General features: G+C 46.3%; 2 protein-coding genes across 3 annotated transcripts; one reads left to right on the top strand and one right to left on the bottom strand.

Moving 5' to 3' along the window:
- The first annotated feature begins 452 nt into the window (after positions 1-452).
- On the top strand, positions 453-13,700 carry LOC307222729 (sulfotransferase 2B1-like). 2 transcript variants are annotated; one of them, XM_079988174.1, is made up of 6 exons: positions 453-643; positions 6,061-6,269; positions 7,800-7,929; positions 10,907-11,001; positions 12,385-12,565; positions 12,927-13,700. In XM_079988174.1, exons 1-6 carry the CDS (start codon positions 505-507, stop codon positions 13,031-13,033), a joined length of 861 nt encoding a protein of 286 aa, XP_079844300.1. In that variant the 5' UTR covers positions 453-504; the 3' UTR covers positions 13,034-13,700. The 2 variants fall into 2 exon arrangements, with proteins under 2 accessions (XP_079844300.1, XP_079844301.1); XM_079988175.1 differs by having other exon boundaries at positions 454-643; positions 7,803-7,929.
- Positions 13,701-15,108: 1,408 nt separating this feature from the next.
- On the bottom strand, positions 15,109-20,878 carry LOC307223424 (putative G-protein coupled receptor 21; the record flags this gene model as incomplete). The annotated part of the gene is made up of 2 exons (XM_079989391.1): positions 15,109-17,223; positions 20,122-20,878. The coding sequence occupies 2 exons, from the start codon at positions 20,876-20,878 to the stop codon at positions 16,961-16,963; spliced, it is 1,020 nt and encodes a 339-aa protein (XP_079845517.1). The 3' UTR covers positions 15,109-16,960.
- Between the last annotated feature and the right edge of the window lie 6,513 nt (positions 20,879-27,391).

Here is a 27,391-nt window from a genome sequence, read left to right as displayed (position 1 = left end):
GAGCTTCGCTGTACCAAAGAGCAGGTTGAGCACATTGTAAAATTAATTTGCAGGGAGAGGCACACGCAGACATGAAAGCGCAATCAGCCCCCCCCCCCCGCCTCTGGTTTCTGCGCTTATTTCAGGGGCACCCAGCTGCCTAAGCAACAAAAGAGTCTTGCTGTTTCTTTAAAGTCTAGCAGATTTATTGCCATCATCCTCTCTCTCATGAAACAGACCACAGCAAGGCTTGCAAGCTGTTTAGCTGCACAATTACATTCACAACGAATGTCATTCACACACACACAAACTAGCACGCTGGCTTTTTTGGGGGGGAGGGGTAACTTAAGTTAAGAGAGTAAAGAGTGTACCAGTCACAAAATGCGAGTCTTAAACAGAAGCAGCCTCTCTGAAGCCCTCGCTCCTCCCCCTACCCCGGAGTCTGGGGCGGGGAGGAAGAAGGGAGCTCTCCTTTCCCCGCCTGCTGCTGCTTTTCTCCCCACACACTGCTGCAACCCAGCAAATATGTACAGGCTGGATGTAACGGAGACCTTTGCCGGCCTCAGCCTGCCTGGCCATCTCCACACCCAGGCGTCCCTGAACTTTGCCAGCACTTTCCAGTTCTGCAGCTCTGATGTCCTCCTGGTTACCTACCCCAAATCAGGTAAGGGCTGTGTGAGGCAGGGCAGTGGAGGGAAAAGCCCCTCAGAGGCTCACGGACCTCCTGCCCTCCTTTCTGTCTGCAGCAAAAGCCATTGGGCTGAAACAGGAACTTAGGGAGTTGCTTTATTCTGTGTACAAATGGCCAGCTTGAAACATAGCTAGGTCACCCTTCTTCTTCCTTTTTATTTTAATTACCATATTTACTCAAATCTAATGCTCACCTTTATTACGCTGCAAAAATCGAGGGGTGCATTAAATTCGATGGCGCATTAGACCTGAGTAAATACGGTAGGGTTTATTTAGGGTACGGCGCATCAGAATGCGGTGTTTTGCAAGAAACAACAGGTTAGGTACAGGCTAGATAGGGGTTGCGGGTAACTGACTGCAGGGTAAATGAGAGTGTGTATACAGCCTTGGACAGACCACTGGTCTACTGAGTTGATGGGGCCCTCCAGGGTTTCAGGCAGGGGCCTCTCTCTCCCAGGTCTATCTGGAAATGCTCAGGACTGAAGCTAAGACAGGCTGCATGCAAAGCCGATGTTGTACCCCTGAGCCACAAAGATCTCTTAGCTGCATAGGAAGCTGTCTTACACTGTCAGAGCGTGGTCTATCTAGTCCAGTGTTGTCTTCTGTGACCGGTAGTGGCCCTCCAGGATTTCAGTGAAGGTTCTGTCCCAGCCATACCTGGAGATGCTGGGGATTGAATCTGGGCCCTTCTGTTAAAGGACTCCTCTTCCTCTTCCAGAGCTGCAATTCCCAGAGTGGTTTAACAACCAATCCCTCTTCCAGGGAACTCCGGGAATTGTAGCTCTGTGACGTAAACAATTGGGAGAATTACCTCCTAGTGACTTTTAGCACCCTTAAGAAACTTAACATAACAGGACTCTTTGGGGGAAGCCATGACTGTTTAAAGTGGCATGATTCTGTTTTAAATGTGTGGGGCAAATGTGTACTTAGTGTACATTTCTCCTAACATATGTATGCAATTTTGCTTTACATGAAGGCTTTTGCAAGCAATTTCCCCCCTCATAGGCATCTTTCTATATTATTCGCATTAGTATATGGAGTTTTAGGCACACTTTCACTTATGTACACAGTTTTGTGTTACTATTTATTGTACTCTTACCAAGTAACTCAAAGCAACCCACATTAAAACCAATTAAAAACAACAATAAAAACCTAAAAACACAACAATTCAAATAAAAGACTAAAAACACAAACAAAAAGGCAGGACTACAAGCCCTACCTCACGAAAAGAGGCCATGGTATCCTTCAAATCAGAGGGCAAAAATCCAGGGGAGAAAATAAAAGTCTTTGTCCAGTGCCTAAAACAGTATGAAGATGGCAACAGGTGTACCTTTCTGGGGAGAGCATTCCACAAACAGGGGGCCTCTACTGAAAAGGCCGGTTTGTGTGTTGTCACCCTCCAAGCCTCTTGTGATGGGGGCACACAAAGAAGGGCCTCAGATAACTGTACACTTTATTTGCTTAGAAAACTGCACTGCAAAATTGAGAAAAGGACAGATTTCAAAAGATACCTCTGTTTTCATTTGCATGCTGTTTGAGATGTGCAGATTAGAAAAGTTTGTGGTAAAATGCAAACCAAACCAAATGTCTCACCCATCCTTAGATAGTGTGATAACTTTTTAAACAACCAGAAGCCTTCCTGTTAGGTATTTTAGGTCAAGATCTGCCAAAAGAGAAAAGGGCATTATTTATGTATGCTACTACAGCGGCAAGAATTTTGATAGCACAAAACTGGAAGACTGGGGAAATTCCAACAAAGGAACAATGACAAGAGAAATTGATGAATTATGTGGAACTGGCAAAACTGATGGATAGACTACGAGAAAAGGACAACAGTGACTTTGAAAAAGAGTGGGAACCTTTTATAACATATTTGCAGAAACAAAGAAAAAACATTGACTTGATGACAGGATTTAAATAAACACATCTTTATTGATAGAGAACATTTAAAATAATGAAGAAATGATACAGTGGATTGTAAGAAACAGCAGTATGCAATAAGGGGGTAACAAACCAGAAATGGAAGCTGAGGGAAGCCTGGGAGGAAAGGGGTGAAGATGTGTAATATGTATGTTACTGATATGAGATGTTTGTAATGACAGAAAAGAAAGTTTAAAAAAAAATATTTTTTTTTAAAAAAAGATAGTGTGATAACTTTGAGTGTGGGAGATAGGTGGTGTCTAGTGAAAACCCAGGCAGTGCAAAGAGGAAGTCCATCTCGATTTTAATCATGGACATCACCTGGCACACTGGGTTGCTCCAGGTTCATAGCAGTGGGGTGGTCCCAGCATCACACTTTGGCCTTCAAAGCTGCATGGAACCAGTGGCCTAACCAGTGGCTCAGTTTTGCAACAGGATGGTGACTCAATCTGTAGTTTTCTATCACCACCACCAACACCCTCAACAAACTTTTTGATACGCATACCTGCAGTGAAGGATGTGGTGTCAGAATGTGGCCACACCACTGTATAATTCAGCTTTGCTAAAAGGGTCCAGCAAATTAAACAAATTAATCCTTTTCTGATTGGTGTGGGGAGAAACAGGACATGCTCAGCTCATCTGTTTTTTCCTTTCTGGGATGCCTCTTGTTTTATCATGGAGTCAAGTTTATAGCAGTTTGTAAAGTGGAAGGCCAAGGGGCTCCTTAAGCTAAGAGATCTTCCCCCCTAAATGGCAGACAAGTTAGAGGGGAGAAACTGGAAAGTGCACTGAAAAATGTGTAGTTTAACTGCAGGGGTAGGTGGGTTGCACTTCATATCCAGCTTGAATACCGCTAGACAGAGGTGTATGGAGTCTTAGGAAGAAGAGTTTGGATTTGATATCCCACCTTTCACTCCCCTTCAGGAGTCTCAAAGCGGCTCACATTCTCCTTTCCCTTCCTCCCCCACAACAAACACTCTGTGAGGTGAGTGGGGCTGAGAGACTTCAGAGAAGTGCGACTGGCCCAAGGTCACCCAGCAGCTGCATGTGGAGGAGCCGAGACACGAACCCGGTTCCCCAGATTACGAGACTACCGCTCTTAACCACTACACCACACTGGCTCTCACTTCCTTGAGGGGTATTACCTGTGGTGGGAGACATGTCATGCTCCTTTTGGGGTAGTTTGTCCACTTTTGATACCCATCCTGCACTCAGCACTGAACTGTGGCTCCTACAAGCTGTCAACATGTGACAGTGGCCACACCCCAGCAACAGCTTTGATGACTGGCTAAACCAGGTGAGGGTAGCCGATGGGTCTCAAGCCCTCATTGTTCTAGGGACTTCCCCTGCATGCAAAGACAGGCTCCGGCTGATTAAGTGGACAAGACCAATAGTGGGTCCAATGGTCAAGAAGGTGGTTTCTGCACGTGCTGTAGAGGGAAGTGAGGGGCAGTTGGAGCTCAGCCTGGGAAAGTAGCCCATCTTGGAGAAGGAAAGCATGAGAGATGAGGCAATGTTCTGATGACCAGAGGGTGGTAGTGGTTGCGACTGGAAGATGAAGGAACTGCATGGAGTTAAGACTCACAGCATCGAAGGCCTTCAGATTCCTAAGCTGTCCCTTTGATCTCTGTGCTGACCTACCCTTTGAGGTCAAAGTGAAATGTGTCAAGTTGCATTGTCTTTCACTTCCACCTTCCCTCACACACTTTTCTCTGGACCTTGAGCCAACAGGTCATCTCAGATGTCTCTTCTGACAACCAAGGGGCAAGTCTGGCTTCTTTGTTTCTCCAACTAATTAGTGCTGTAGAACTCAAGAATATACTTCCCTTAATAAACATAAGCTTTCTTCTTTTATAGTCCCAGTCTGAACACCTTCCATTTGAAGGTGTGCTCCAAAACAAGGATTCCTTTCACTAAACTTCTGGTATTGCATCAAACTCCGTTAGCTGACACAAAATTTGGTTACAATATCTGAAGCAGTATCCAAATGCTTGGTGAATGGACTGATGAACTGCTTTCCAAAATATATAGTAGAGACTACAGAAATGAATTTAACAAATAGCAAAATAAAAGAAATTCTTTACCCTCTCCATATCTGTGTTGAGCCTCAACAGTCTCTGCTGGACTGGTACCAATGATGAGAAGCTGAAGCAGAACCGCATCTGGTAATAATGACAATGAGGCCACGGACTCACTGAGAGACAAGTGGGGAGCAGTCGGCCCAAGAGTTTTCCAGTATCTGGATTAGAGACTCAAGGAAGCCTTTCATTTGTGCCAATGGGAGTTTCCACTGAAATGCAATAGCAGCTTTAGAAGCTCTTATTTTTGTTGTGGACTTTGGCAGAGAAAGAAAGAGAGAGATGGCTGCATAAACACCATACCTCTAAAGCATATTCCCACACTGCCCAAAAATATCCTTGTAACTGTAAGGGTGCTGGTAATTGTAGTTCCATTAGGAGTAGACTACAGTTCCCAGAATTCGTTCGTGTGTGTGTGTGTGTGTGTGTGTTTTAAATGTTTGGTATGTATGCAGGGGGAGAGAGAGAGAGAGAGAAAGAAAGAGAGAGAGAGAATGTGTTCAACTCTCCTCCCCTCCTCCCAAAATGTCTGGCAACGAGTTTCCATACCAGAAACGACTGTAGACATATAACAATTTATTCATAATTGTTGGATTTTCTACAACAAGGGAACATCTGGATTAAATGTATAAAAAGTAAGGGTTGGCATTTTGATGATGATGATGACTTGTGAACATTGCCAAAAACACACACACACACACACACACACACACACACACAAAAACTGAACCAATGCCACAGCAAACTCCCATCTGGACCTGCCCCCAGTCTATAAGAAATGTCTAACTCATGCTTTTATTCTTTGAATGACGTCAAATGAATAAGCTAACACAGGCTGCATGCACACCATACATTTAAAGCACAAGATCTTCCCTCTCAAGAATTCTGGAACTATAATTTACCCCCGCAGAGCTATAATTTCCAGCACCCTTAACAAACTACAGGTCCCAGGATCCTTTCGTGGAAGTCATGTGCTTTAAATGTGTGGGGTGTGCACAGTCACAGTTTATGTCATCCATACAATACATTTAAAGCACATTTAAAGGGCATAGCTTCCTCCCAATAATATTGGGAAATGCAGTTTTTAAGGGTGCTGGGAACTGTTATTCTGTGAAGGATGAAACTACAGGTCCCAGGATGCTTTGGTGGAACTCATTTGCTTTAAATGTACTTCACATGTATAGTGTGGATGTGACCAAAGGTGGACCAAAGACTGCCTTTGATAGTCTGTAACCTTATTACACCTATATGAATAAGCCTTCTTCTTTGCAACAGAAACAATTGCAGTCCTTATATTTAACAAGCCTGCCATTAATGAGGTTGTCCCTGGAGGTCATGCAGTGGTTGGAAGTCAGAGGCCTTCCCCTGCTGATGTTCTTGTCCTCCCCTCTAGGCACCACCTGGATGCAGGAGATCCTGACCTTAATCTACAGCAAAGGAGACCCTCAGCCTGCCAAGAACATCCCCAACTGGACCCGGAACCCATGGCTAGAGCACACTTACTTCTCAGAGATTCTCCGGGAGACAGAAGGACCTCGCCTCCTCACCACCCATTTGCCCTACCGTGTGTTATCAGCTTCTCTGAGGAAAGCTAAGCCCAAGGTATGTGCAAGGAGATATCATACTTGGCCATATTTCTCATGGCATCAGGACAGGGCTGGCACTACCGTTAGGTAACTGTCTCAGGTGGCAGATGTCCAGGGGTGGCGGCAGCAGCAGCAGCAGCAGCAGCAGCAGCAGCAGCAGCAGCCTTCATGGCTGTTTCCTCCTGAGCCCCTTGGCCATTCCCTTCTGTTGGAACATAAGCAGCTGCCTTTTTCAAGGCAGACTATTATTCCTTCTGGCTCAGTGTTGGCAACATCAGGCATGGGGAAGCTCAGGCCTCTCTAACTGGCCCCTGGGTCCCTCCCCGCAGCACACCAGCTCTCCCTAAGCCACACCCCCTCACTGGCCCTGCTGCACACCCTCGTTGGGTGTTTTTGCTCATCAGGAATATATCCTTGAATTCTTGCTTGGCTGGATAGAGAACAGAGAAGGGCGTGTGAATGTGTGTGGAAACTATGCTACTGTTCAAAGGTAAAACTTACACCCCTTTGCCCCACCCACTTTTGCCTCTTGCCACGCCCACCACTGGCATGTGGCCCCCAGAAGTCTCCCCAGAAGGGAATGTGACCCTTGAGCCCAAAAGGGGTTCCCCACCCCAAGTCATCAACACATGGACTGCCAGCAGCTCTCCACGATTTCCCACCAGGCATTTTAACATAAGGAAACTTATTGGCAACCAGCAGCACTCTCAAAAAGATAAGAAGAAAGATGGATTTGACTCTATGGTCTCGATTCATGTCGTTTATTAACAACAGTACAGCGGAATTCCTTCTGTCTCAGTCACAGCAGCCACTATGGAGAAATTATCTTAACACTTTAGATTGAAGAATACCCTGTGGATGTGAGTTTAATCTGTAATGTAAAACATTTTCCAAGTCTGTTTTGATGTCATGTGGATGACTGCATACAAGACTTAACATGCTTACATGTATTTGTCCTGGAAGACAACACTTTATGTTTTGTATTTTATTTTATTTTTTACAAATTTCATTAAAGTTTGTAAAAGGGAGGGGAATAAGAATATAAGAAGAGCCTTGCCTGCTTTGGTTGCATGCTCACCATACGTTTAAAGGACACTTCCTCCGAATAATCCTGGGAGCTTTAGTTTGTTAAGGGTGCTGGGAATTTTAATTCTATGCAGGGTAAGCGACAGTTTATCCTGGAAATGTGTTTTAAACACTATGGTTTGTATGCAGCCTTAGATGGCTTTAAAATTTGGAGTTAGACAACTTCAGGGAGGATAAGGCTATCCGTGGCTGTTAGTCATGATGGCTCTATGCAGTCTCTAGATTCAGATATTGTATGCCTCTGGGCACCAGTTCCTGGGGAACAACTGCAGCAGGAGGGTCTTGTTTGTGGGCTTCACAGAGGCTCCGAGGTGGCCATTGTGGGGCTGGTTGGTTGCTTCCAGAAGGGCTCTTGTTATGGAGGGAAAGGAAAATAGAGGGGTGCTTTTCGTCCTTTCCACCTGGGCTGCGGTGTGTTGACTTACATGGCATGTGCCCTCTGCCTCTTCATTTGCTCCAGCAGGTGATCCACCTGACCAGAAACCCCAAAGATGTTGCTGTGTCCTTCTATCACTTCTGCAGAATGGCCAAATTCTTCCCTGACCCTGGCACCTTTGATGAGTTCCTCCTCAACTTCTTGGATGGCACAGGTGTGTGAGTCAGGTCGGACATCTCTGCGTCACAGGCGTCATTTGGGCTGCCTGCCTAACAATGCCTTAACTATCATGGCTTCAATCACACACACACCCCAGAGCCACCTGGGAATATGTAGTTTTGAGATGGTACAGATACTTCTACCTATTAGAGGAAGGGCCAAAGCTCAGTGGTGAAAGGTCCCGGGTTCAATTCACAACATCTCCAGAAGAGACACATGTCTGAAACCCTGGAGAGTGTAACCCAGGGGTGGGGAACCTTTTTCTGTCTGAGGGGCACATTACCTTTGAGTAACTTTCCAGGGGCCTGAGCACAAGAGCCCTCTCCCTTCCTGTGTGCTTTCCATCAACTGATATTCAGAAGCATCACTGCCTCTGACTGTGGAGAGCCTTATTCTCTATCAATGTGTCCAGTCCTCTTTCAAAGCCATACACCACTGCCTGCTTTGAGAGCGAGATCCATAGTTTAATGCGCTGCATGAAGAAGTCCTTTCTTTTATCTGTCCCGAATCTCCAAACATTCAGCTTCATTGGACATCCATGATTTCTAGCATTGAGAGAGGGGGAGGAAAACATTTTCTCTATCCACTTTCTCTGTGCTGTGCATAATTTTATAAACTTCACATCTTGCTCATCGGTTCTCTAAACTAGTTGCTGGGTCATTTCTCTTGGCAGCAACACTGTGCCCAGGGTGTTTCCTAAGGCAGCTGGGTGCGCTGCGAGACACAGAGTGTCATGGAGACCCCAGTCACCTTAAGTTGCAGAGGGCCTTATCCACAGTGTACTGGGCCCTGGAAAACCTGTTAGCATCCCATTCCTCAGAGTAAGCAAAAGGCAGAGTTTGTATTTCCCACCTCTGGAATCTGGCCTGATTTTGAAATTGTACCTCTAAATTAGCATATACAAATTTTATGCAGATTTGCACTGTTGGCCTGTGCCCTGGAGTCATTTAAATACCCAGCAGCACTGAGGGCTGGGCCCATAATGATGCTACCTGCAGCAACAGAAATTCAGTTCCCTCCAGTGTCATCATTGCTGCTAAAAAGCCATGAGGAAACTCATAAAAGCTGAGATTTAAGGTCACAATAACACAGTAAAAGAACATATAACTTCTCTCCCTGTGTGCTCTCTGGGATCTTCGCTGCTAGCAATAGTGCCTGTTTGTAAACCTTACATTTGCTCGCATTTCGATTTTACTCTGGGATCTATAGTGCTACCAGTACAATCTTAAAAAAGGTAAAGGTACCCCCGCCCGTACGGGCCAGTCTTGACAGACTCTGGGGTTGTGCGCCCATCTCACTTAAGAGGCCAGGGGCCAGCGCTGTCCGGAGACACTTCCGGGTCACGTGGCCAGCGTGACATCGCTGCTCTGGCCAGAGCCAGAGCCGCACACAGAAACGCCGTTTACCTTCCCGCTGGTAAGCGGTCCCTATTTATCTACTTGCACCCGGAGGTGCTTTCGAACTGCTAGGTTGGCAGGCGCTGGGACCGAGCAGCGGGAGCGCACCCCGCCGCAGGGATTCGAACCGCCGACCTTTCGATCGGCAAGCCCTAGGCGCTGAGGCTTTAACCCACAGCGCCACCTGTGTCCCTAGTACAATCTTAGTACTACTACAATTTACTGCTTCTATTTAGAATTTCTAGTACCACTAGAAGTGTCATATTATTACTACTATCTGGGATCCCTAATGCTACCAGTAGTGTCTTTTTCTCTTTGAAATCCAGTTTGTTTGTTTTTTGAAAAATAAATAAATAAAAATAAAACATTTTGGGGCAGTCTGGCCTCCATTTTAAAACAATTTAAAATAGTAATTGAAATTCTTACACAAATATGAAACCATAATAAGAAGCTGTTTGATTTCTGCCCTCTGAGGTTCGTACTGAGATTCCAGGAGGGTCACTCTAAGGGAATGTAGCTTCTTAAATTTCCAGCTGTGTTAGCTTGGCTACCTTCCCAAACTTCTGCCCTTTTAATATGAGCTTATGAAACACTTTTCTAGCAAACACCCACAGGACAGCAGAGGTCAGGTTTCCCTTTTGATTCTAGCAAAGTTCACTGCAGTTTGCAGCCTTGGAGCTGTGTGATTTTAGTCATTGCAAAGTGGCAGTTCTGAAAAGCAGAACCCCTAAATAAACCCAGCTTCTAACTTGCTTGAACTGATAGTTATTGAGACCACCTTTATTTAATCAGAAATCCAGTTGAGACAGCTTGCTGTGAAAGAGAATGGGAAGGATCCTTGCACCTATGGAACTTCTGCCTGCCATACCACTAATGTTAAAGGCACAGTATACTTTCTATTCTATTCTATTCTATTCTATTCTATTCTATTCTATTCTATTCTATTCTATTCTATTCTATTCTGTATTAAGTGGCAACTCCAACTGTGCCAGATCACTGGTTTTGATTCTTCCTATTTTAGATGGGGAGCCTGTTCCCTGCATTACTAGGGGAGATTTGTTGATTCAGAGCAACATTGCACACTTTGCTATTTACCTTTGCTTAAATGAGCCAGAGCCACTGGATGGATTAACCACATTCTGAAATCTCAGCAAAGGGCGTGAGGGTGGAATGGACCCTGCCCTCCAAGAAGACCTGTAGACTGGCTGGCTGGCATTATTGCAGGGATGGAAAACATCAGACCCAAAGCCTCTCTGTGTGGCCCTTGGAACTCTCCCCAGTCACACACACCCTGCAACAGTCCCCAAGTGCTTTTGCTGGGCTGGAATGTGTCCTTGAATTCTGATCATACCACTTGCTTTTGTGGATGGAGGTTAGAGCGTTGTGTGTTGAAAGTAGCCTACTCTGTATAAAGGTAACATTTACAGTCATTGCCTCAACCACTTTTGCATCTCGTCCTGCCACTGCTCCCATGTGGCCATCAGAAGGTCACCCCAGACTAAGATTAATGCAATGTTGTAGGCAAAGGCGCTGCTTTCACCCTCTGACCCATCTCTTCTGTTCTGTCCCACACAGTGCACTATGGCTCCTGGTTTGAACACACCAGAGGCTGGCTCAGCTGCAAGGAGGAGTTGGATGTTTTCTACATCACCTACGAGGAACTGCATCAGGTGAGTTTCCCTAGCCCAGGGGTCACCAAACTTTTTCAGCAGGGGGCTGGTCCACTGTCCCTCAGACCTTGTTGGGGACCAGACTATATGGGGGGGGGGGATGAATGAATTCCTATGCCCGACACATAACCCAGAGATGCATTTTAAATAAAAGCACACGTTCTACTCATGTAAAAACACACTGATTCCTGGACCATCCACGGGCCGGATTTAGAAGGCGATTGGGCCGGATCTGGCCCCCGGGCCTTAGTTTGCCTACCCATGCCCTAGCCCCCCCCCCACATGATATGGGTGGTTAAATTGATGCAGCCTTTGGTTTGGAGAGCAGGTGGGATGTCTTGCTTTGGGAGGGTGAGTGTGAGCAATTGCCCTGGAGTGACAGGTTCATGCAGGCGGCTCAGGGAACAGGTTGGATGGTGATGCTTGAGGAAGGGCTGAAGATTAGCAGCAGAAACCCTGCTTTGCATGCAGAAGGCTCCAGGTTCAATCCGTGGCATTTCCAGGTGGGGCTGGGAAAGGTCCATCTGAAACTCTGCTAATCAATGTATAGACAGTATCAGAAAGCTACATTCCCTGTATTGTTTTGCTATAGCTTAGCAGCAGAGCTCCTGCCTTTCATGCAGAAGGCCCCTGGTTCAATCCCCAGCCTCTCTAGGTAGGGTTGAGAGAGATTCCTTGCCTGAAACCCTTGAGTGCTGTTCCCAGTAAGTGTAGACAATACTGAGCTAGGTGGGCCAATGGTCTAACTAGGTATAAGCTTCCTCTGTTCCCTTTTCCAGCTTTAAAAAAACCCCAGCTTTGCAGAGTAGCTGGACATGCTGCAAAGCTCAGTGCCAGTGAGACCCTGGGCACCTACCCATCTTAATTTGCCCAGGGGCAAATGAGTGTCCCAGGCCTGCGCCTTGAGTGTTTTATGTGTCTCTCAACAGCTGGATGTAGCCTGTAAGGTCCAGCTTCTTCCCTCTACTCACTTCTGTGATCCCAGGGTAGGGATAAGAGATAAATTCAATTCAGGTTGCACGTTCTGAAACAATACGCAAACTGAAGCAGCAATCTTTTGTAATCTGCACTTCTCTGAATTTTGCAGCGCAGTTCTCAAGACAAGGAAGGTCAACAAAAATGCACCAACCTGAGTAAAGCTTACATTAAAATGATTAAATTACTGAAAATGACATGCATTATAGTAAAAGAAAGCCACTTTGCAAAAATGTTTATATTAGGCAAAATTGCATAGAAACCTGTGTGTATTGGGATTCACAACTAAAATGCCGGTGAATTTTCATTCTTAAAAAATAAATCTCACACTAATGCAGAAATGCACAGAACTGAAGATTGGGAAAAATAAGAAACTGAAATGGATTTCCTTGCCTGCCCTTTCCCCAGGATCTGGAAGGCTCTGTGGAGCGACTGAGCGCCTTTCTTGACTGCCCTTTGCAACCAGGCCAGATGGCTTCCATCCAAAAGCATTGTAGTTTTGCTTCCATGAGAAACAACACCATGGTGAATGGTACACTCATCCCTCATGAGATCATGGATCCAAGCAAGAGCCAGTTCATGAGGAAAGGTGGGTGGGGAGACAAGGAGGGCTGGGTGAGTGGGAACTTCTGCAGCAAAGCTGCTGCTCCCTGCTGGAGTTCTGTGCTCCTTCCAAACACACCCAGTATTAGTTTGCTGTAGTCTGTGGCAGGGTTTCTCCTGCATGTTCCATCTCAGAAGGCTGCTCTCCAGTAACTCAGACCAGGGCTGCTAGTGTGGCCGCCCCTGTTCTGCAGAACACCATTCCTGTTGAGATAAAACAGGCATTCACTATCTGCATTTCCCACACTCCTCAGTCACTGATTGCTGCCTCTGGCCAGATGTTGCCGGACAAGGTGAGGTCTGCTGTGCTCTGACCCAGCCAGACAATGCCTTTATGTTCTTCTTAGGTATTGTTGGAGACTGGAAGAACCACTTTTCCCCACCGCAGATTGAGATGTTCAACAAGAAGTACCAGCAGGAAATGGGAGACTGCTGCCTGTGTTTCATGGATTGATGGCAACATGATCCAGGAGCCAAGGGATTATAGCCAGCTGGGGATTCCCACTGTGTTCAAAGAACCAAATCCTACACACCAATGGTGGGTGTATGGGGACCAGCTTGCCAGAAAAGGGCAGCCACTGGACAAAGGCTCTGCAGGGACCTTTCCCATGCCAGATGAAATGTGAACGAGCTCCGAGCCAAGGTCGTCACCCACATAGACAGAAGCTGTCTACCTTCCATAACCTGGTGTCTACCTTCTGTAACCTGGTGCCCTCCAGATGTTTTGGACCAGAACTCCAATCAACATCAGCCAAGTTGACCATTGATGTTGATAAGAGTTGTAGTCTGAAACACCTGGAGGGCCCTCGCCAGCAATGAAGTGCTTTTACCTGATATTCCTGTTACCTGAGGTTCTTTAACCAGAGATGGATGAGATTGAAATGGGGATCTTCTTCAGAGAAGCCACATTCTCTGCCAATGAGCAGGGGTGGTTGGGAAGGCTCTGTGGGGAGTAAATTACCAGCTTACCACTCTGGCAGGGGTGGGAAACCTGATCCAGGCCCTCCGTATGCTGTTGGACTCCAGTTCCTATCAGTCCCAGCCAGGATCGCCAGTGCTCAGCAGTCTCTTAAGTAGTCAGCTGCCTGTACCCAGGACTCAATAAAATGTTTTATCAGTACCATCTTGTGTGTATCCTAAACATTGCTGGAACTCACAGAAGTAGCAAAGTGTGCTTCATCAGTTTTGTATTACTTATCCTTTGCTTTTAATTTATTTTTACTCCCACACCACAAAGTACATAAAAATACAATAAAAATAAATAAACTGCTAACAATCCAAACCTAAAAATCCAGAATGGCTGTTGGCTGAGGCTGATGGGAATTGTAGTCCAAAGCTTCTGGAGGGCAGCAGGTTAGGGGAAGGTGGCCATTTTTCTCTCTTTCACACACATGGACCAGACATAGTTCTGTGGTGCTCTGATACCCAAGTGGGGACCCCATGTACACAGGAGTGAGTTATATTCTGGCACACTGAATTAACTCCCTGTCATTTTTATAATGGTTTTCCTGTATTGTATTTGCATTTTCTGCCACCACATTTTATAATTTGCCACCCTGGAAATGTTGTTGAGTGAGGGAGAGAAATCCATTAGCAGTTTTTATGAGGCTGTAGAAGACCTCACATGAGCTATAGTGTCAGGAGACTGAGTGAACTCTGTTGCTTAGGGACCAGGAAGCAAAAGGCTCAGTTGAGTTCTACAGAGTGTTCCAACAGCCACCCCCTACCTACAAATGCAATATCACTCAAAATTGTTCTTGGGCAATATTGTATTCTAAAGGGGAAGAATATAATGGAAAGGAATGAAAAACAGCAGCACAGAGGAGATTGCCCATGGCATTTTCTCAACCTGCTCTGTTGCCTTTCACAGCCCACTGGCATGCTGCCATCCAGAAGTTGAGATTTCCTCCCCCACCCACATGTCAGGAAAAGCTTCACCATGTCAAATCCTGTACAATAGGCTTCTGTCAAGGCAGAGGAACAGGGCCAGAAAATTATGCTGGCAATTCTCCCTCCATCCCCCAAACTACTGGCATGGGGGAGGGGGGAGCAACCCAAGGGCCTTTGACAGTGCTAGCAGAAAATAAAAATTAGGAGGCAGAATCCAAAAGTTATTTCAAAAATCTTTATTTTTATTCAAACATTTTAAATTATAACGTAATATTTTTTCTCCAAGGAACACAACACTTACAGATCAGAAAGGAAAGGGGGAGGGTGGAGAGAGAAAGGATTGTTACTTACACGCAGAACTCCAAGCCACAAAAGGATTTTTAAAAGGCTTGGAAAACAATAAAACAGAGGGGGATAGTTTTAGAGAGAGGTTTGGGTTTACAAAGTAGATTTGGATCATTTCATGCTGCTTTTCTTTTCTTTACATAAAAAATCAATAATACTCTCAATATGGCTATTTTAAGCAAATCAGATACAAACATGCTATTTCGCATAATCGCTGCTGCACAACAGCTACAGAGTGGGAGAGAACACCCCCCCCCCCACACACACACAGAGGGTAGGAATATTGCAGGTGAAAGGAGGAAAACAAATAGAGGGCTCTTGGCATCCCGTCATGAACACAGCTAGTTTTCTGAACAGAAGCCCTGCCTGAGATCTTAGTCCAATTTTCTTGCAGCAGAAAAAAAATTCTGTAACAAGTTTGCCCCAATACCCCACCCGCCACTGGCCTTTTTGCAAAAAAAAAAAAAAAAAATAGAAATAAAAAATGCCTACTTAGAGAGGGAAAAAGTTTCCCAAGAGAATTAGTCACTCTCTATGCAATGGCTTGTGTTTCTGCATGTCTGTAACTGCTAGGATCTTAAGGAGGGGAGGAGGCAATTGAATCAGAAACCTTGATCTCTTCATTCAGAGATGTTGATCTCTTCAGTTCTCTGTTCTCACTCTGAATCATTTAAAAACTAGTGTATAAAATAGTTAAGAAGAAGAGGTTGATGTGGGGCAGGGAGAGACAAGGTTATATAAAAACTGACTGGGCAGCAACAGGATACAGGGAGGGAGGGTCGAATTCTGCTGTAAAAAGACGAACAGTCACAGGAGTGCTACATGCTATATCATGGCTTCTGGGAACAAGGAACTAGTTGCCCAAGCATTTTCCACCCCTGTGGGATGAGGTGAATCCAAGTGGTGGTCTTTTTCTGCGGGGTTTGCAGTCTGCGCTGGCACGTGTCTTCTGTTTTAACCCACTGCAGCCTGGTACATCTCTTTAGAGGAGGAGTGGAGAGCCTTTGGACCTCCAGACTCCCAATGGCCCTGCTCTCCAGGGCTGAAGGAGTTGAAGCTTAGCAGCGTTCAGCGGGACAAAGGTTTTCCACTTCTGCTTGAGATGAAGAGATTCCAAGATGTTATGAGGTCTGGTATGGGGTCTGTGGCCAATTCAACATGCCAAAAAAAGGGGGGGAGACCCTACAGGGTAGTCAGCTCAGATCAACTTCACAGATGTTTTCATTTCATGGCAATTTCTTCCTCGGTTCATGAGCCTTGGCTGTTACGGAACGTGACGATGGGTCTCCCACACGTGTTTTTCTGTCAACAACAGCCCAGCACACTGGAGGAGGGAAACCATTAGCTAAAACCCTACTCTTAAAATTCAATTGGATGGCAGAGTCTGGCTGCTAAAGGAGCATTAAAATAGTCACCATGACCCTTACCATTTTTCATATTTTATTACTATTATTATTTTTAAAAGGGTTTCTCTCCTCGCCACCAAGTCTCCTTTCCGTGGGTCTGGGGGAACAAAATGGTTGCTGCAGTGTTTGTAATGGTGAAGAGAGGAGGAATAGAAAGAGAGAACAGAGATAGAAATATAAATGGGGGGGGGGGGAGAGGCAGCTCTCTGCTCAACTTGATGTTCCAGTGACCCCTGCTTTCCTTTTACATCCCTTGTACAACTTTTGCCTGCGGCTGCTCTATCACCACTTCCCAGCAGTTGCTTTGGGGGTGGGCAAACCACCCAATGTTTTGGCGAAGCATTTCTGAAAAGTGGGAGCAGGCACATCAGGGTGTGGTGTGGCACAGCACTCGTCCCCAGCTCCTTGGCCTTCTCAGCTTAGACCCTAGTTCAGCCCAGCCAGTCACAAAAATAACCCCCAAGTGGAAACCCAGCCAAGTAAGACACTGAGTTTCCTCTCTTGAATCACTTCCTGGCATGGCTGTTTCCAGAACTGCCCTTCCAACTGCTTAGGCATCCAGGTCTCTCCCAAAAGATACATGCAGATGTGCTCCAGGAATGGCCCTCATGCTGCAGCAAGGTTTCCTCAAACCAAACTGAACTGAGTAAGGAGAGCCTAGATGGGTGTTGGTTTGTTACAGTTTGGCTTGGCCTTCTTGGAAAAGCTGATGCTGGGAGACTCATGTTGCAGGAGGAGCCTTAGGGGGAGGTTATGCTGCTCACAGCCGCACTGATGGTAGGGAGCTCCTGCTGCTGTTGTTGTTGCTGCTGCTGCTGCTGCCACCATTCGTCCTCTGTGGCCTTATAGCAAGGCCAGCACAGCTTATGCCCGATCTTCTGGAACTTGTGCCGGAAGCTCCTGTTGGTCCAGAAGTAGACAAAGCAGTTGAGGAAGCCGCTGCCTATGGGGAGCCACAAGGCCACCATCTCAACCCATCCATGGACTCTTTTGTGGGTGATAGCTGGAATGAGACAGCACAGGGAAGGCATGTTTTAGCCAGGAGGCTGCAATGCATTAATTTGATTTCATTCTTTATCTTAGAATATTTTTTTGTTTCTTTTATTTCTTTATAAAATTTGTATACTGCCTTTCATCTCTAGATCGCAGGGCAGTTCACAGCATTATTTCTTAATGGCTTTATGTTCAAAAGAACCTCTAATAAGTGGTATACAGGATAGAAATAAATACAATGCAATATATTAAGAAAACCAAGCAAAAATCCTATTAAAATAACATTATAGTGCTCCAAAATTAACAGTGACCAGGCTTGGATTATCCTTCTGGGGAAGCCAGGTGAAATAAAAATGTATTTCATAGCAACCAAAATCCCCAAAGGATTTTGTATGATCCTTAAAGGCACCTGTATTATATCCACTGGAAAGAAGTTCCATGCCATGTGGGCTGCTCGGTTAAAACTCTGCTGCATGTCACCACTGAGCAGATCTACCACGTAGCTCAGTGGTAGAGCATCTGCCTTGCAAGCAGAAGGTCCCACGTTCAATCCCTGGCATCTCCAAGTAGGGCACAGAAAGACTCACTGTGTGAAATCCCAGACAGTCACTACCACAAGCAATACTTGATTGACCAATGGTCTGACTCTGTATACGGCAGCTTCCTATCTAAGAAGTGCCTCCTCCAATGTCTGCAGCAATATATAGCAGGTAGGGTGATCTCTTACCTGGAGCATTGGTAGATGGTGCACCTTGGGACAGGTAAGGCATAAGACAGGGAGTCCAAGAGCACATGGAGCCAAAGTCAAAGACAGGCAGAGCAAACTCATTCCAGTTTTCTCCCCCTGCTCAGTTCTGCAAAGGGCAATGCTGAGACAGAGGAAGAGGAGGTGGTGGCAGAGGAGGAGGAAACTGACAGGCAGGACCACCCTCTGGACTGGTTATGGGTAAGTAAGAAGGCAGGCTGGTGGGGGCTGGCAGAGGGCAGACTGAGGTTGGAAGGGGAGTACCCATTCACTCCAATCATGGATAAGCCTTCTCTGCCCCCCGCCATGTTGCCTGAATGCCCATCTTCTATGACACCAACTCAGTTTGGATACATGATCATTTTGAACTAAGTCCCTCTGAATTTAACAGAGCTTACTCCCAAGTAGGGCTGGGTGAATTGGAAAAATGAGAAACTGAAATTAACCCATCTTAAATTCCCTTCTGCACTGAACTTCACACCAGTTTGCGGATTCATATTATTTTCTTAAAGTCTTCATGAGAACCCACCAACATTTTAATGCGATTTTCTCCTAACATACTCAATTTTTGTTTTGCAGTTTTGTCAAATAGCATACACACATTTCTGCAAAGCAGTTATGTGTGTTATTTTTGCGTGCTATTTCCACCATGTACCCTAGAATATGCACTTTTCTACACGTTACTCAGATGGAGAAACGGATTGCAAAAGTTAGTGAATTTCAAAAGGGAGGCAGTGTTTCAGTTCGCAAATTGTTTCAGAAAGTGTAGATTTGGTAGGTTTGCCTTTAAATTTGAAGCAAATCAAATTTCTCCCCCATCTCTACTTCCAGGTAATTGATCTTAGCGTAACAGTCTTAGCACTGGCTCCTACTAGTTTCTCTATCCCTCCCACCCCTACTCTTGAAATGCCATCCACAGACACACACACCTTACTGCTTGGAAAGAGGAAAATCTACCCAGCGATGTCAGAAATTTGATTGAAACTGTAGTGCTTAATTACCTCAGTCTCTAGACCTCCATGCAAAGACTCGCCCAACCACATCCATCCTTCTAGGGTCAAATTACCTAACGCCAAACATGTTTTAAAGAAGTGAACATTGCAGGTTGTTTATGTTTGATACATGAGGTCAAAGTCGTTTTTTGTTTGTTTTTAAGCAAGCTTCTAGACCACATTGTCTGGAAAATCTTTGTGAATAATGCACTGTAGTATTTAGGGAATTGGGGTGTATACGTGTATGTAACGACTGTGTCTTAATTGCAACACAAACAACCTCCCATAGTTTGGGGACATGTTTTCTGTTGCTGCATCCATACAGACTTTTAGTTCTTTATGTTTCTTTGCAGGATGGGGAACAGCAAATCAGACGCTGCAGCTGCTGAAGTGTTTTTCAAACTGTAGATAACCTCTTTAGAACAATTATACTTGCGTTCTCTCTGTTGAATCACTTTGGCTTTTCAATCAATGAAGTACAAATTGCCGCAGAGTTAACCAATACAGCATCTAGTACTTGGAGGTGGGGAGAGCCTCAGGCAGCAATAAGAGTGCCCATGGCCCTACTTTGCAGAGGAAGTTTCTTTGTTTGAACTGCTGTCAGAGGACAGTCCTCTTTTGGGACCGGTCCATGTCAAATTTAAAGATTAAAAAACCCATGAGAAGGGGAGAGCACATCAGCCTTTGAAATTGGCCATCAACAGTTTGTTCTCCAGGTGTTGCTTACTGAGATCCTGGTCGTAATCTCCCCAAGTGTTGTGAAATGTATTGCATTTCCATTATTTTGTACCATATATTTTGGAAACTTGTTTGTCTGATTGCTTTGCATCTGAGCACCTCTTAGGATATCATATCCAAATTTTGCATGCTGGTTCCAGAGCTCAAGAAGCAAGTTTTCATCTATGTTTGGATATAATTAGATACCATTTTGTTTCAAGATAGCAGACCGAACCTTTCAATACTGCACCGATTTGGACCCCCGATTTCAAAACTGCAGCATCTTTTTTGTTTTGTTTTTGTTTCAGCGTCTGGCAAGAGCCTGCTGGTAGTAATTAGATCAAAGTGTATCTAGGCGCATATGAATTGCTAGCCAGCCCCCACCCCTGCCCCTCTTGCTTTCGGTTTGCTTTGGATCCCCAGAACAGCAACCACTCCCTCTCTGTACACTCACCATTGTACAGCATGGTGACGATGCAGGGCACCCAGCAGACATAGAAGGCGATGACGACAGGCAGGAGGATGCGGGCTGCAGCATCCAACGGCAGCACACAGCGCATCTTCAGCCCTGCCTCTTTCGCTGGAAGGGCCCTGCCACCTTTCCCACGCTGGCACTGGGAGCGGGCTGCCCGCCACAGACACAGGTTGGCAAAGGTGATGGTCCCAGCAGCAGGGCAGAAAATGGTGCCTGCTATGAAGAGGGAGTAGGTGGTGTTTGAGCCGTAGTCTGGCTCACACAGCAGGGCTGAGGCCGAGAAGCGAACTTGGAGCAAGGCTCCTGGGCCCGGCACGGCCAGCGGCACCAGCAGAAGGGCCGGCAGGAGCCAGGCAGCGGTGATGAGGAGGACCACCCTCCTGTGGCTCAGCAGGCGCCTATAGTGCAGAGGGTAGAAAATGGCCACGTAGCGCTCCAGGGAGACACCTGCCAGGGAGTAGAGGGAAGCCCCAAAAATGCAGCAGTTGATGAAGGCCACCGCCCGGCAGGACGACGCCTCCCCTTCTTCTGCCATCGGCCCCACCACCAAGCTACGGTAGAGGTTGAGGGGCACCACCAGCACTGCCAGGGCGGTATCGGCCGCAGCCAAGGACAACAGCACCAGGCGGGTGCTGTGACTCCAGCCAGACACAGAGGAGGCAATGACTGTGATGATGGTCCCATTGCCCACCAGGGCCAGCAGCCCCAAAACACAGATCAAGCTGGTTTTCACCATCCAGCTGCCGCACCACTGCTGAGGGCCTCCATTGCTGGGGCAAGGGCCCTGCTGCCAGAAGGGACCTTCTTTAATTTTGTGGTCCTCCCCTACAAGATCCTCAGGCAGCCTTGGCTCAATTGTTTGGGTTTCTTCCTTCCACTTCAGGTTGGGAATTTGTTTTCCCAGGGCATGCCCATCTCTCCTTGCATCTTTTCTCTCTTGTACAGCCAACAGGTTTCCTTTTCTAGACTCCGGCTGCTCTGGTCCTTTAGTCACAGGAGTCCAGGCCTCATCACATTCTCCCTTTTGAGCAGCCCAGGTGCCTGCTAGCTTTAGAAGCAGCAGCAAGATATAGCAGGGAATCATCATGGTTGATAAGCACACCTGCTAGCCTTTCAGGAGTCTTAAGTCTGTGGAGCTGAGCCTCACATAGCCTCCTCAGGAGGAGAAGTCACCATCAGGATGCTTTCTTTGGTTGCACTGGGAGGTGGAGGCAACGAAGGAGGTAATTTGCACCTGGAATTCTGTTCTCAGGGTGGAAGGCCTCAAACAGCTGGGACTGGGGGGCTTGAAGGTCCTTGTGGCCCTGGCTGGATTTCTCACACTTTCTTCTTCTACTCTCACACGTGGAGCCCCCCAAATCATGTCCAGGTAACAAGACTGGCCAACCCCTCCAATCCGTACCTGCCAACAGCCACAGATGATGGGAATTGTAGTCCATCAACATCCCTGCAACTGAAGCATGTCCTGCTGAGATGCTGAACACCACAATCTGATGCAGGCTGCATTTACCCCATACATTTAAAGCAGTCTTCTGCCACTTTAACATTCATGCCTTCCCCGAAAGAATGCTGGAAACTGTAGTTAAGGGTGCTGAGAGTTGTCATGAGAACCCTCATTGAGCTACAGTTTCCAGCATCCTTAACAAACTACAGCTCCCAGGATTCCTTGGGGGAAAGCTGTAGCAGTTAAAGTGATATCAGAATGCTTAAATGTATGGGGTGGAAGTGACTGCAGAATTAGGCAAGCTGAGGACTTTGCTATGTATAGGAATGGGCTGTGAATGGGAAAGACGGCAACAAAGACAGCCTTGGATCTCAGAGCAAAGTATTAGGGCTTGGTTCCACAGTGACACAGTGTGAAATACTGGGCCCTCTTAGTGTCAGCAAGGGATCTCATACTGTCATGATAGTTCCAGGGATGTACCATGAATAGAGCGAAAGACCGTAGCTCAGTGTCTTGCATGTAGAAGGTCCCAGGTTTAACCGCCACCAGTATCTCCAGGCACGGTTAGGAGAGATGCTTGCCTAAAGTCCTGGAAAGCAGCTGCCAGTCAGTGTAGACAATACTGGGCTGCATGCACCAACGGATGGAGCTGGTTAAAGGCTGCTCCCTGTGTTCCTTTGCTGATAAGGACCTGAGCATTGGATTCTTTTCTCATGAGGTGCTGGTGGTAAAAACATGTCACTTGTCACAAGCAGGATATTTTCATGCCATCCTTTATCTACCTAGATGTGGCTCCATCATCCTAGCCTGTTGGCCAACCTGGTCAAAGAGGGTTGTGGAAGATGGAGTCCAAGGAAGTTTTCTTTATGACCCCTAGCTTTCTTCTCTTGGCCGCCACACCCATATGCTTTTCCTGGCTGGCTTTGTGGTCAGTGAGGATGATAAAAAGGCTGCCTTCTCTCACTCACACACACCCTGCTGTGCCTTTAACATGCCAAGCAGAAATTAATTCAGCCAGTAAGTTTGTTTTCCTGGCAAAGATCTGAAAGCTGGAATACTGCTTGTCATAGCAATGTCAAAAGCAAAGGAGTCAGAAAACCCTTTTGTAGGTGATCCAGTGAGCACCTGCTCTCTCCAGCTCATTCTCATTTCATGATGATCACCCTTGTGCTTCCATATGGGGCTGAATTCCACAGTGGGGGATGGGATGTAGGCTCTATTTGAAAGTAGCTCATGACTCAAGACTTAGAAACCATGACCCTAATTTGTTTTAATTTGTTGTATCTATACCCCACCATTTTCTCCAAGGAGCTCAGGGTGGTGTCCATAGTTTCCCCCAGTCCTCATTCAAACCTCACAACAACCCTGTGAGGTAGGTTAGGCTGAGAGACTGGGCCAAAGTTACCCAGTGAACTTCATGGCCGAGTGGAGGTTTGAACCCTGGCCCCCCAGGTCCTAGTCCAACTCTTTAACCACCACAGCACACTAAGAGATGACTCTTCACAAATGCAGGACCTCAGTAGTAGTTGCAGAATGGAGGCCCATGTCTATCAGTTACTGTTGCATTAGGAAATACAGAAAGCTGCCCTACATTGAGTCAGCACCTTGGTTATTTTGCTCAGCACTGTCTAACTGGTAGCAGCAGGGACTCTCAAGAGTTTCAGGCAACGAAAGACACCTACCTGAAATTGCTCAGGACTGAACCTTCTGAATGTAAGGCAGATGCTCTGTCACTTAGAGCCTGTAAGGATTCAAGGAGTGGGGAGATACATATTTCTGAAGCAGCTTGTTGGGCAGGGTTTCGGACAAACTCATGGGACATAAGGTGACCTGTGGCCACCAGCCATGATGGCTGTGTCCTACCTCTGAAGGCCAGTGGCTGGGGAGAGGGCTACAGCACTCATGTCCTGCTTGTGAGCTACCTCGAGGCATCTGATCGCCCACTGTGACAAGAGTATGTTTGACTAGATGGGCCTTTGGTCTGATCCAAATTTAGGTCTCTTCTTAGCGCTCCATTTGCCAAATTGCTAGGGTAACGGAAGACCTGCCTTGCTCTGCAGGTGAATGGCGAAGATTATGGGGTTTTCAAATTTGATTTACAGATCAGTGCAGAGGAATAAGGAAGTTAATCAGTCGGGGGTATATACTGCTTTCCATTGATGCAGTTTCTTCTTCATTCTCACACCACTTTTGCAAAGTTCTAACTGAAAGCAAAATGTATTTTATATTCTTATTTTGTATTTTTCTGTTGTGAAATGCCCTGGGATCTTTGGGTGAATGGCAATATACAAATTTAATTAATAATAATAAAAATATTAATTTCAGCTGGCAGAAGATCTTTTGATAAAGCTCAAAGCATTTTACAAGTTGAACCTACACAGTCAGAAGTAGGTATGATTGAGTTCAATGGATTTTACTCTTAGTGAATTAGCATAGAATTGTGTGTATATGGTTCTCTGGAGGCCTGGTGACAGGACTGTCATGAGGAAGTCCTGCACTTCAAAACTTGTCACTATACTGCTTGATTGTGTGGGTGAGCTTTTACCAAGCTGGTGCCTTCCAGATGTTTTGGCCTCCATCTCCCATCAGCCTCAGCAAGAACATCTGGAAGGTACCAGGTTGGCGAATTCTGCTGGAGATTGGCATGTTGGTGTGTTGCAATTCTTTGGCAGGATCTGCAAATACTTAAGATGTATATTCTGTCTTGTCTCCACTATTTTTATGAGTAAGAAATGCAAAGCGGGCTGGGTGAGAAAATTCCAAAATCAAATGGGGGGGGAGCATAAATGTTTTGGCCCATCCCCCACCTCTGCTTAATGTGGATTGTGAACTTCCTGCACCTCCTTTAATTCCCCCTCTTCCATGCACACTTTTCTCCAGTGATTTCTGTCCCATACTTTCTCCTCCCTAAATCTAAGATTCCCAATGTAATCAATGGAGCTCTCCTATTCAAATTTTCAAAGTGCAGGTAATCTCCAGATTTAGGGAGGAGAAAGTGTGGGGCAAGCAGCAAAAAGAGCTCCGCTTGGAAAAGAGCTTTGCTTGGACGAGGGGAATTTTCAAAAACTGGCATGGACATATTCCTTTTCAGGCTGGTTCTAGACATAAGTTTCTGTCAGTTCCCATCTTACAAAGCAAGTGATGCTTGGCACTGTGCTCCACACGGGGTGGGGAGCTCCCCCTCAGGGACCTCTTCTCCTACAAGCCGGGCCTCTGATCTCCTGGAACAGGCGATGTTCCCTTTCAAGTGTGCCACAGGCAACTGCTGAATGATTCATTGGGGCTTTGAGCCTCCATCTCTCTGCGTTGTGGCTGCCTAATTTGCCAGCCTGCAGGCCTGGCGCACGGGTTAAGCGGTCTCTAATGAGGTGGGCACCCTGCTGCAGGGGGTGCATCTGCTTTGTGGCACCTCCCCTGGCCTCCTTTGCCTCTGGCTAAATTGGGTCGCTCAACAGGAGGCTGGCAAATCCTGATTAGTAGGCCTGTTGAATCATCAGCTGTGCAAAGCCAGGAACGGAGCAAAATATCACCACAGGGAGGTGATCAGCTGCAACCCTGTAATAAGCCTCAGCAACCCACTTTGTCTTGCGTTGTGTCAATCAACTGGTTATCTTTATGGGTTTGTGAACCAACTGCAATGCTTAGAATGGGGAACCCTTCTCAGCCTTACAATCAACACCTAGCATCTGCTGCCTCAAACAGCCACCTCACTCTAATGGTAGGGCTGGCCCTGATGCTGGGAGTCTGCCCAGAGGTTCTGAGATATGCAAAACAAAAGCAGGCTCCTACTTTGGTAAAATCAGAGAGGTGGGGAAAGCACTGGAAAGTGTGGTGCAACACCACCTAACACCCCCACATCAGAGTGAATGCCCATTAAATAGCCAGTGTTGTCCACTCTCCCTGCAAACCAAACCAGGATGAATGTTTAATTTGCAGCTTTTCTGCAAGCTTCTCCATGTTATCGACAAAATGCTCCTGTCCTTTCTGCTCTTTTGTTTCGCAGTCACTTTAGCCAGCTTGCCGAAGGCTTTGGGTTTTGGTTTAGGCTGGCAGCAGCATCATGCAAGGCACAATCCCATCAAAGGACAAGCTCATCTTGTAGACCCTTTTCTCCATTCAGTAGCAATTTGCTATAATCTTGGAAACGACAGAGCGAAAGGCTTTCTTTGAAGCTGATGAAGCAAGGAAAATGTTTTCTTTTTAAAAAACCGCACAACAACAGCAGGAGCGGCACTTGTTGACAACTCAACTGTCTGTGTTCGGAAGATGCAGGTCACAGGTTCCTCCACAGAGAGGAAATCTATTTTCCTTTCACAGATAATTTTGCGCTCTGTTGGAGGCAGGATTATTCTTTTGTTGCCGAGCAATTTGCAAACGCAGATACGACACCTTCATCCAAAGCAGCCACTCTGGGGTGGAGAGGGAGGGAATGGGGAGGGAGCAAACCGGGCCATATCAGCCGACCTGCAGGGGATGCTGTGCTTCCTGGGAAAGTTAACTTTTTACAGATGCACTTAAGATAGACCGGATGTTTTGAGGTATGGATAATGGTGCATTGAAAAATGTGGGGTTTGCTAAATGTTTAAGGGCAGCACCTGCCCATTGAGATTGAGCAGGCACCTTCACTGTACTCTTTGACACCTGCTAAAAACATTCTTATTTAAACAAGTCTACCCAGATCCTTAGAAGACTGAGGAAATTTTAATCTCAGTATTTTAACTTTTATACAGTTTAAAATATGGTTGTATTTCCCCCCTCTGTTTTATTATTTTATCTTCTTAAAGCCACTCGAAGGTTGGTTGGTTTTTACAATCAAGCATTGTGGAAATTTTATGAAATAAAAATAAACCAATAAGATAAATAACACCCCACGAACAAATCAGGATGAATGCAGGACAAATGTTCATTGTCATATAACCTCCTGTAAACAAATCAGAACAAATGCTCTATAAAGACCAGATATAGTCAAATCACCATGTAAGCTTTGTGCAAGCAAATCAGGACAAAAGCCCAAGAAACAGGTTGCCTGCAAAATCCTTGACTTGGTGACTGCTGCTTGTTGGCAAATCTAACTGAAGGCCACCAGGGGGCAGCAGCATCCCATTATGGACAGAGGAGAAGCATGAGATAACACTTCTGGTTTGCGAAAGAGAGGCTAGGACAGTGATGGCAGACCTTTTAGAGACCGAGTGCCCAAACTGCAACCCAAAACCCACTCATTTATCGCAAAGTGCCAACAAGGCAATTTAACCTGAATACTGAGGTTTTAGTTTAGAAGGGGAGGTTGGCGCATCCATATGGAGAGAGAGTGGAGCAATACAGTGGAACCTCAGTTTTCGAACAGCTTAGTTCTTGAACTACTTGGAACCCGAACACTTCAAACCTGGAAATGAGTGGTCCGGTTTTCGAACTTTTTCCGGAAGTGGAACATGTTCTGTTCTGAGTATAATTTCTGTTTTGAGTGCCACACTTCCGTTTTCAGAGTGAGGGAAGGTGGGCCGGGCGGCAAGCGAGCAGGCAAGGGATGTTGCCGCCACCCCAGCCTGCTCCTGCTTGCAGGCAAGTAGGAGTGGATTGGGCTGCTCTGCTAGGCAGCACTGCTGCTTGCACAGGAACAGGAGCTGGATCGGGGCTGCGGCTGCACTCCCCTCAAGGGAGAAGTTTAAAGGAGCCCCCACCTCCGCATCAGATGCCCTGCACCCCCGTGAAGGCAGTCAGGCTTAATAGTTGCTGAGGTTGGGAGAGGTGGGGGTAGCCCGGAAGCTGCATCTGAGAGCCTCTGCACCACCTGAAGGCAGCCAGGCG

This window comes from Podarcis cretensis (genome assembly GCF_951804945.1).
Source record: "Podarcis cretensis genome assembly, chromosome: 8".
Lineage (NCBI taxonomy): Eukaryota > Metazoa > Chordata > Lepidosauria > Squamata > Lacertidae > Podarcis > Podarcis cretensis.
This window is presented reverse-complemented; position numbering and strand designations above follow the sequence as displayed.

Coding starts and splice junctions, on each gene's coding strand:
- LOC307222729 (XM_079988174.1), top strand. CDS start 505: ATGTACAGGCTGGATGTAACGGAGACCTTTGCCGGCCTCAGCCTGCCT. Junction 11,002..12,384: donor CCTACGAGGAACTGCATCAG/GTGAGTTTCCCT, acceptor CCCTTTCCCCAG/GATCTGGAAGGCTCTGTGGA. Junction 12,566..12,926: donor GAGCCAGTTCATGAGGAAAG/GTGGGTGGGGAG, acceptor TGTTCTTCTTAG/GTATTGTTGGAGACTGGAAG.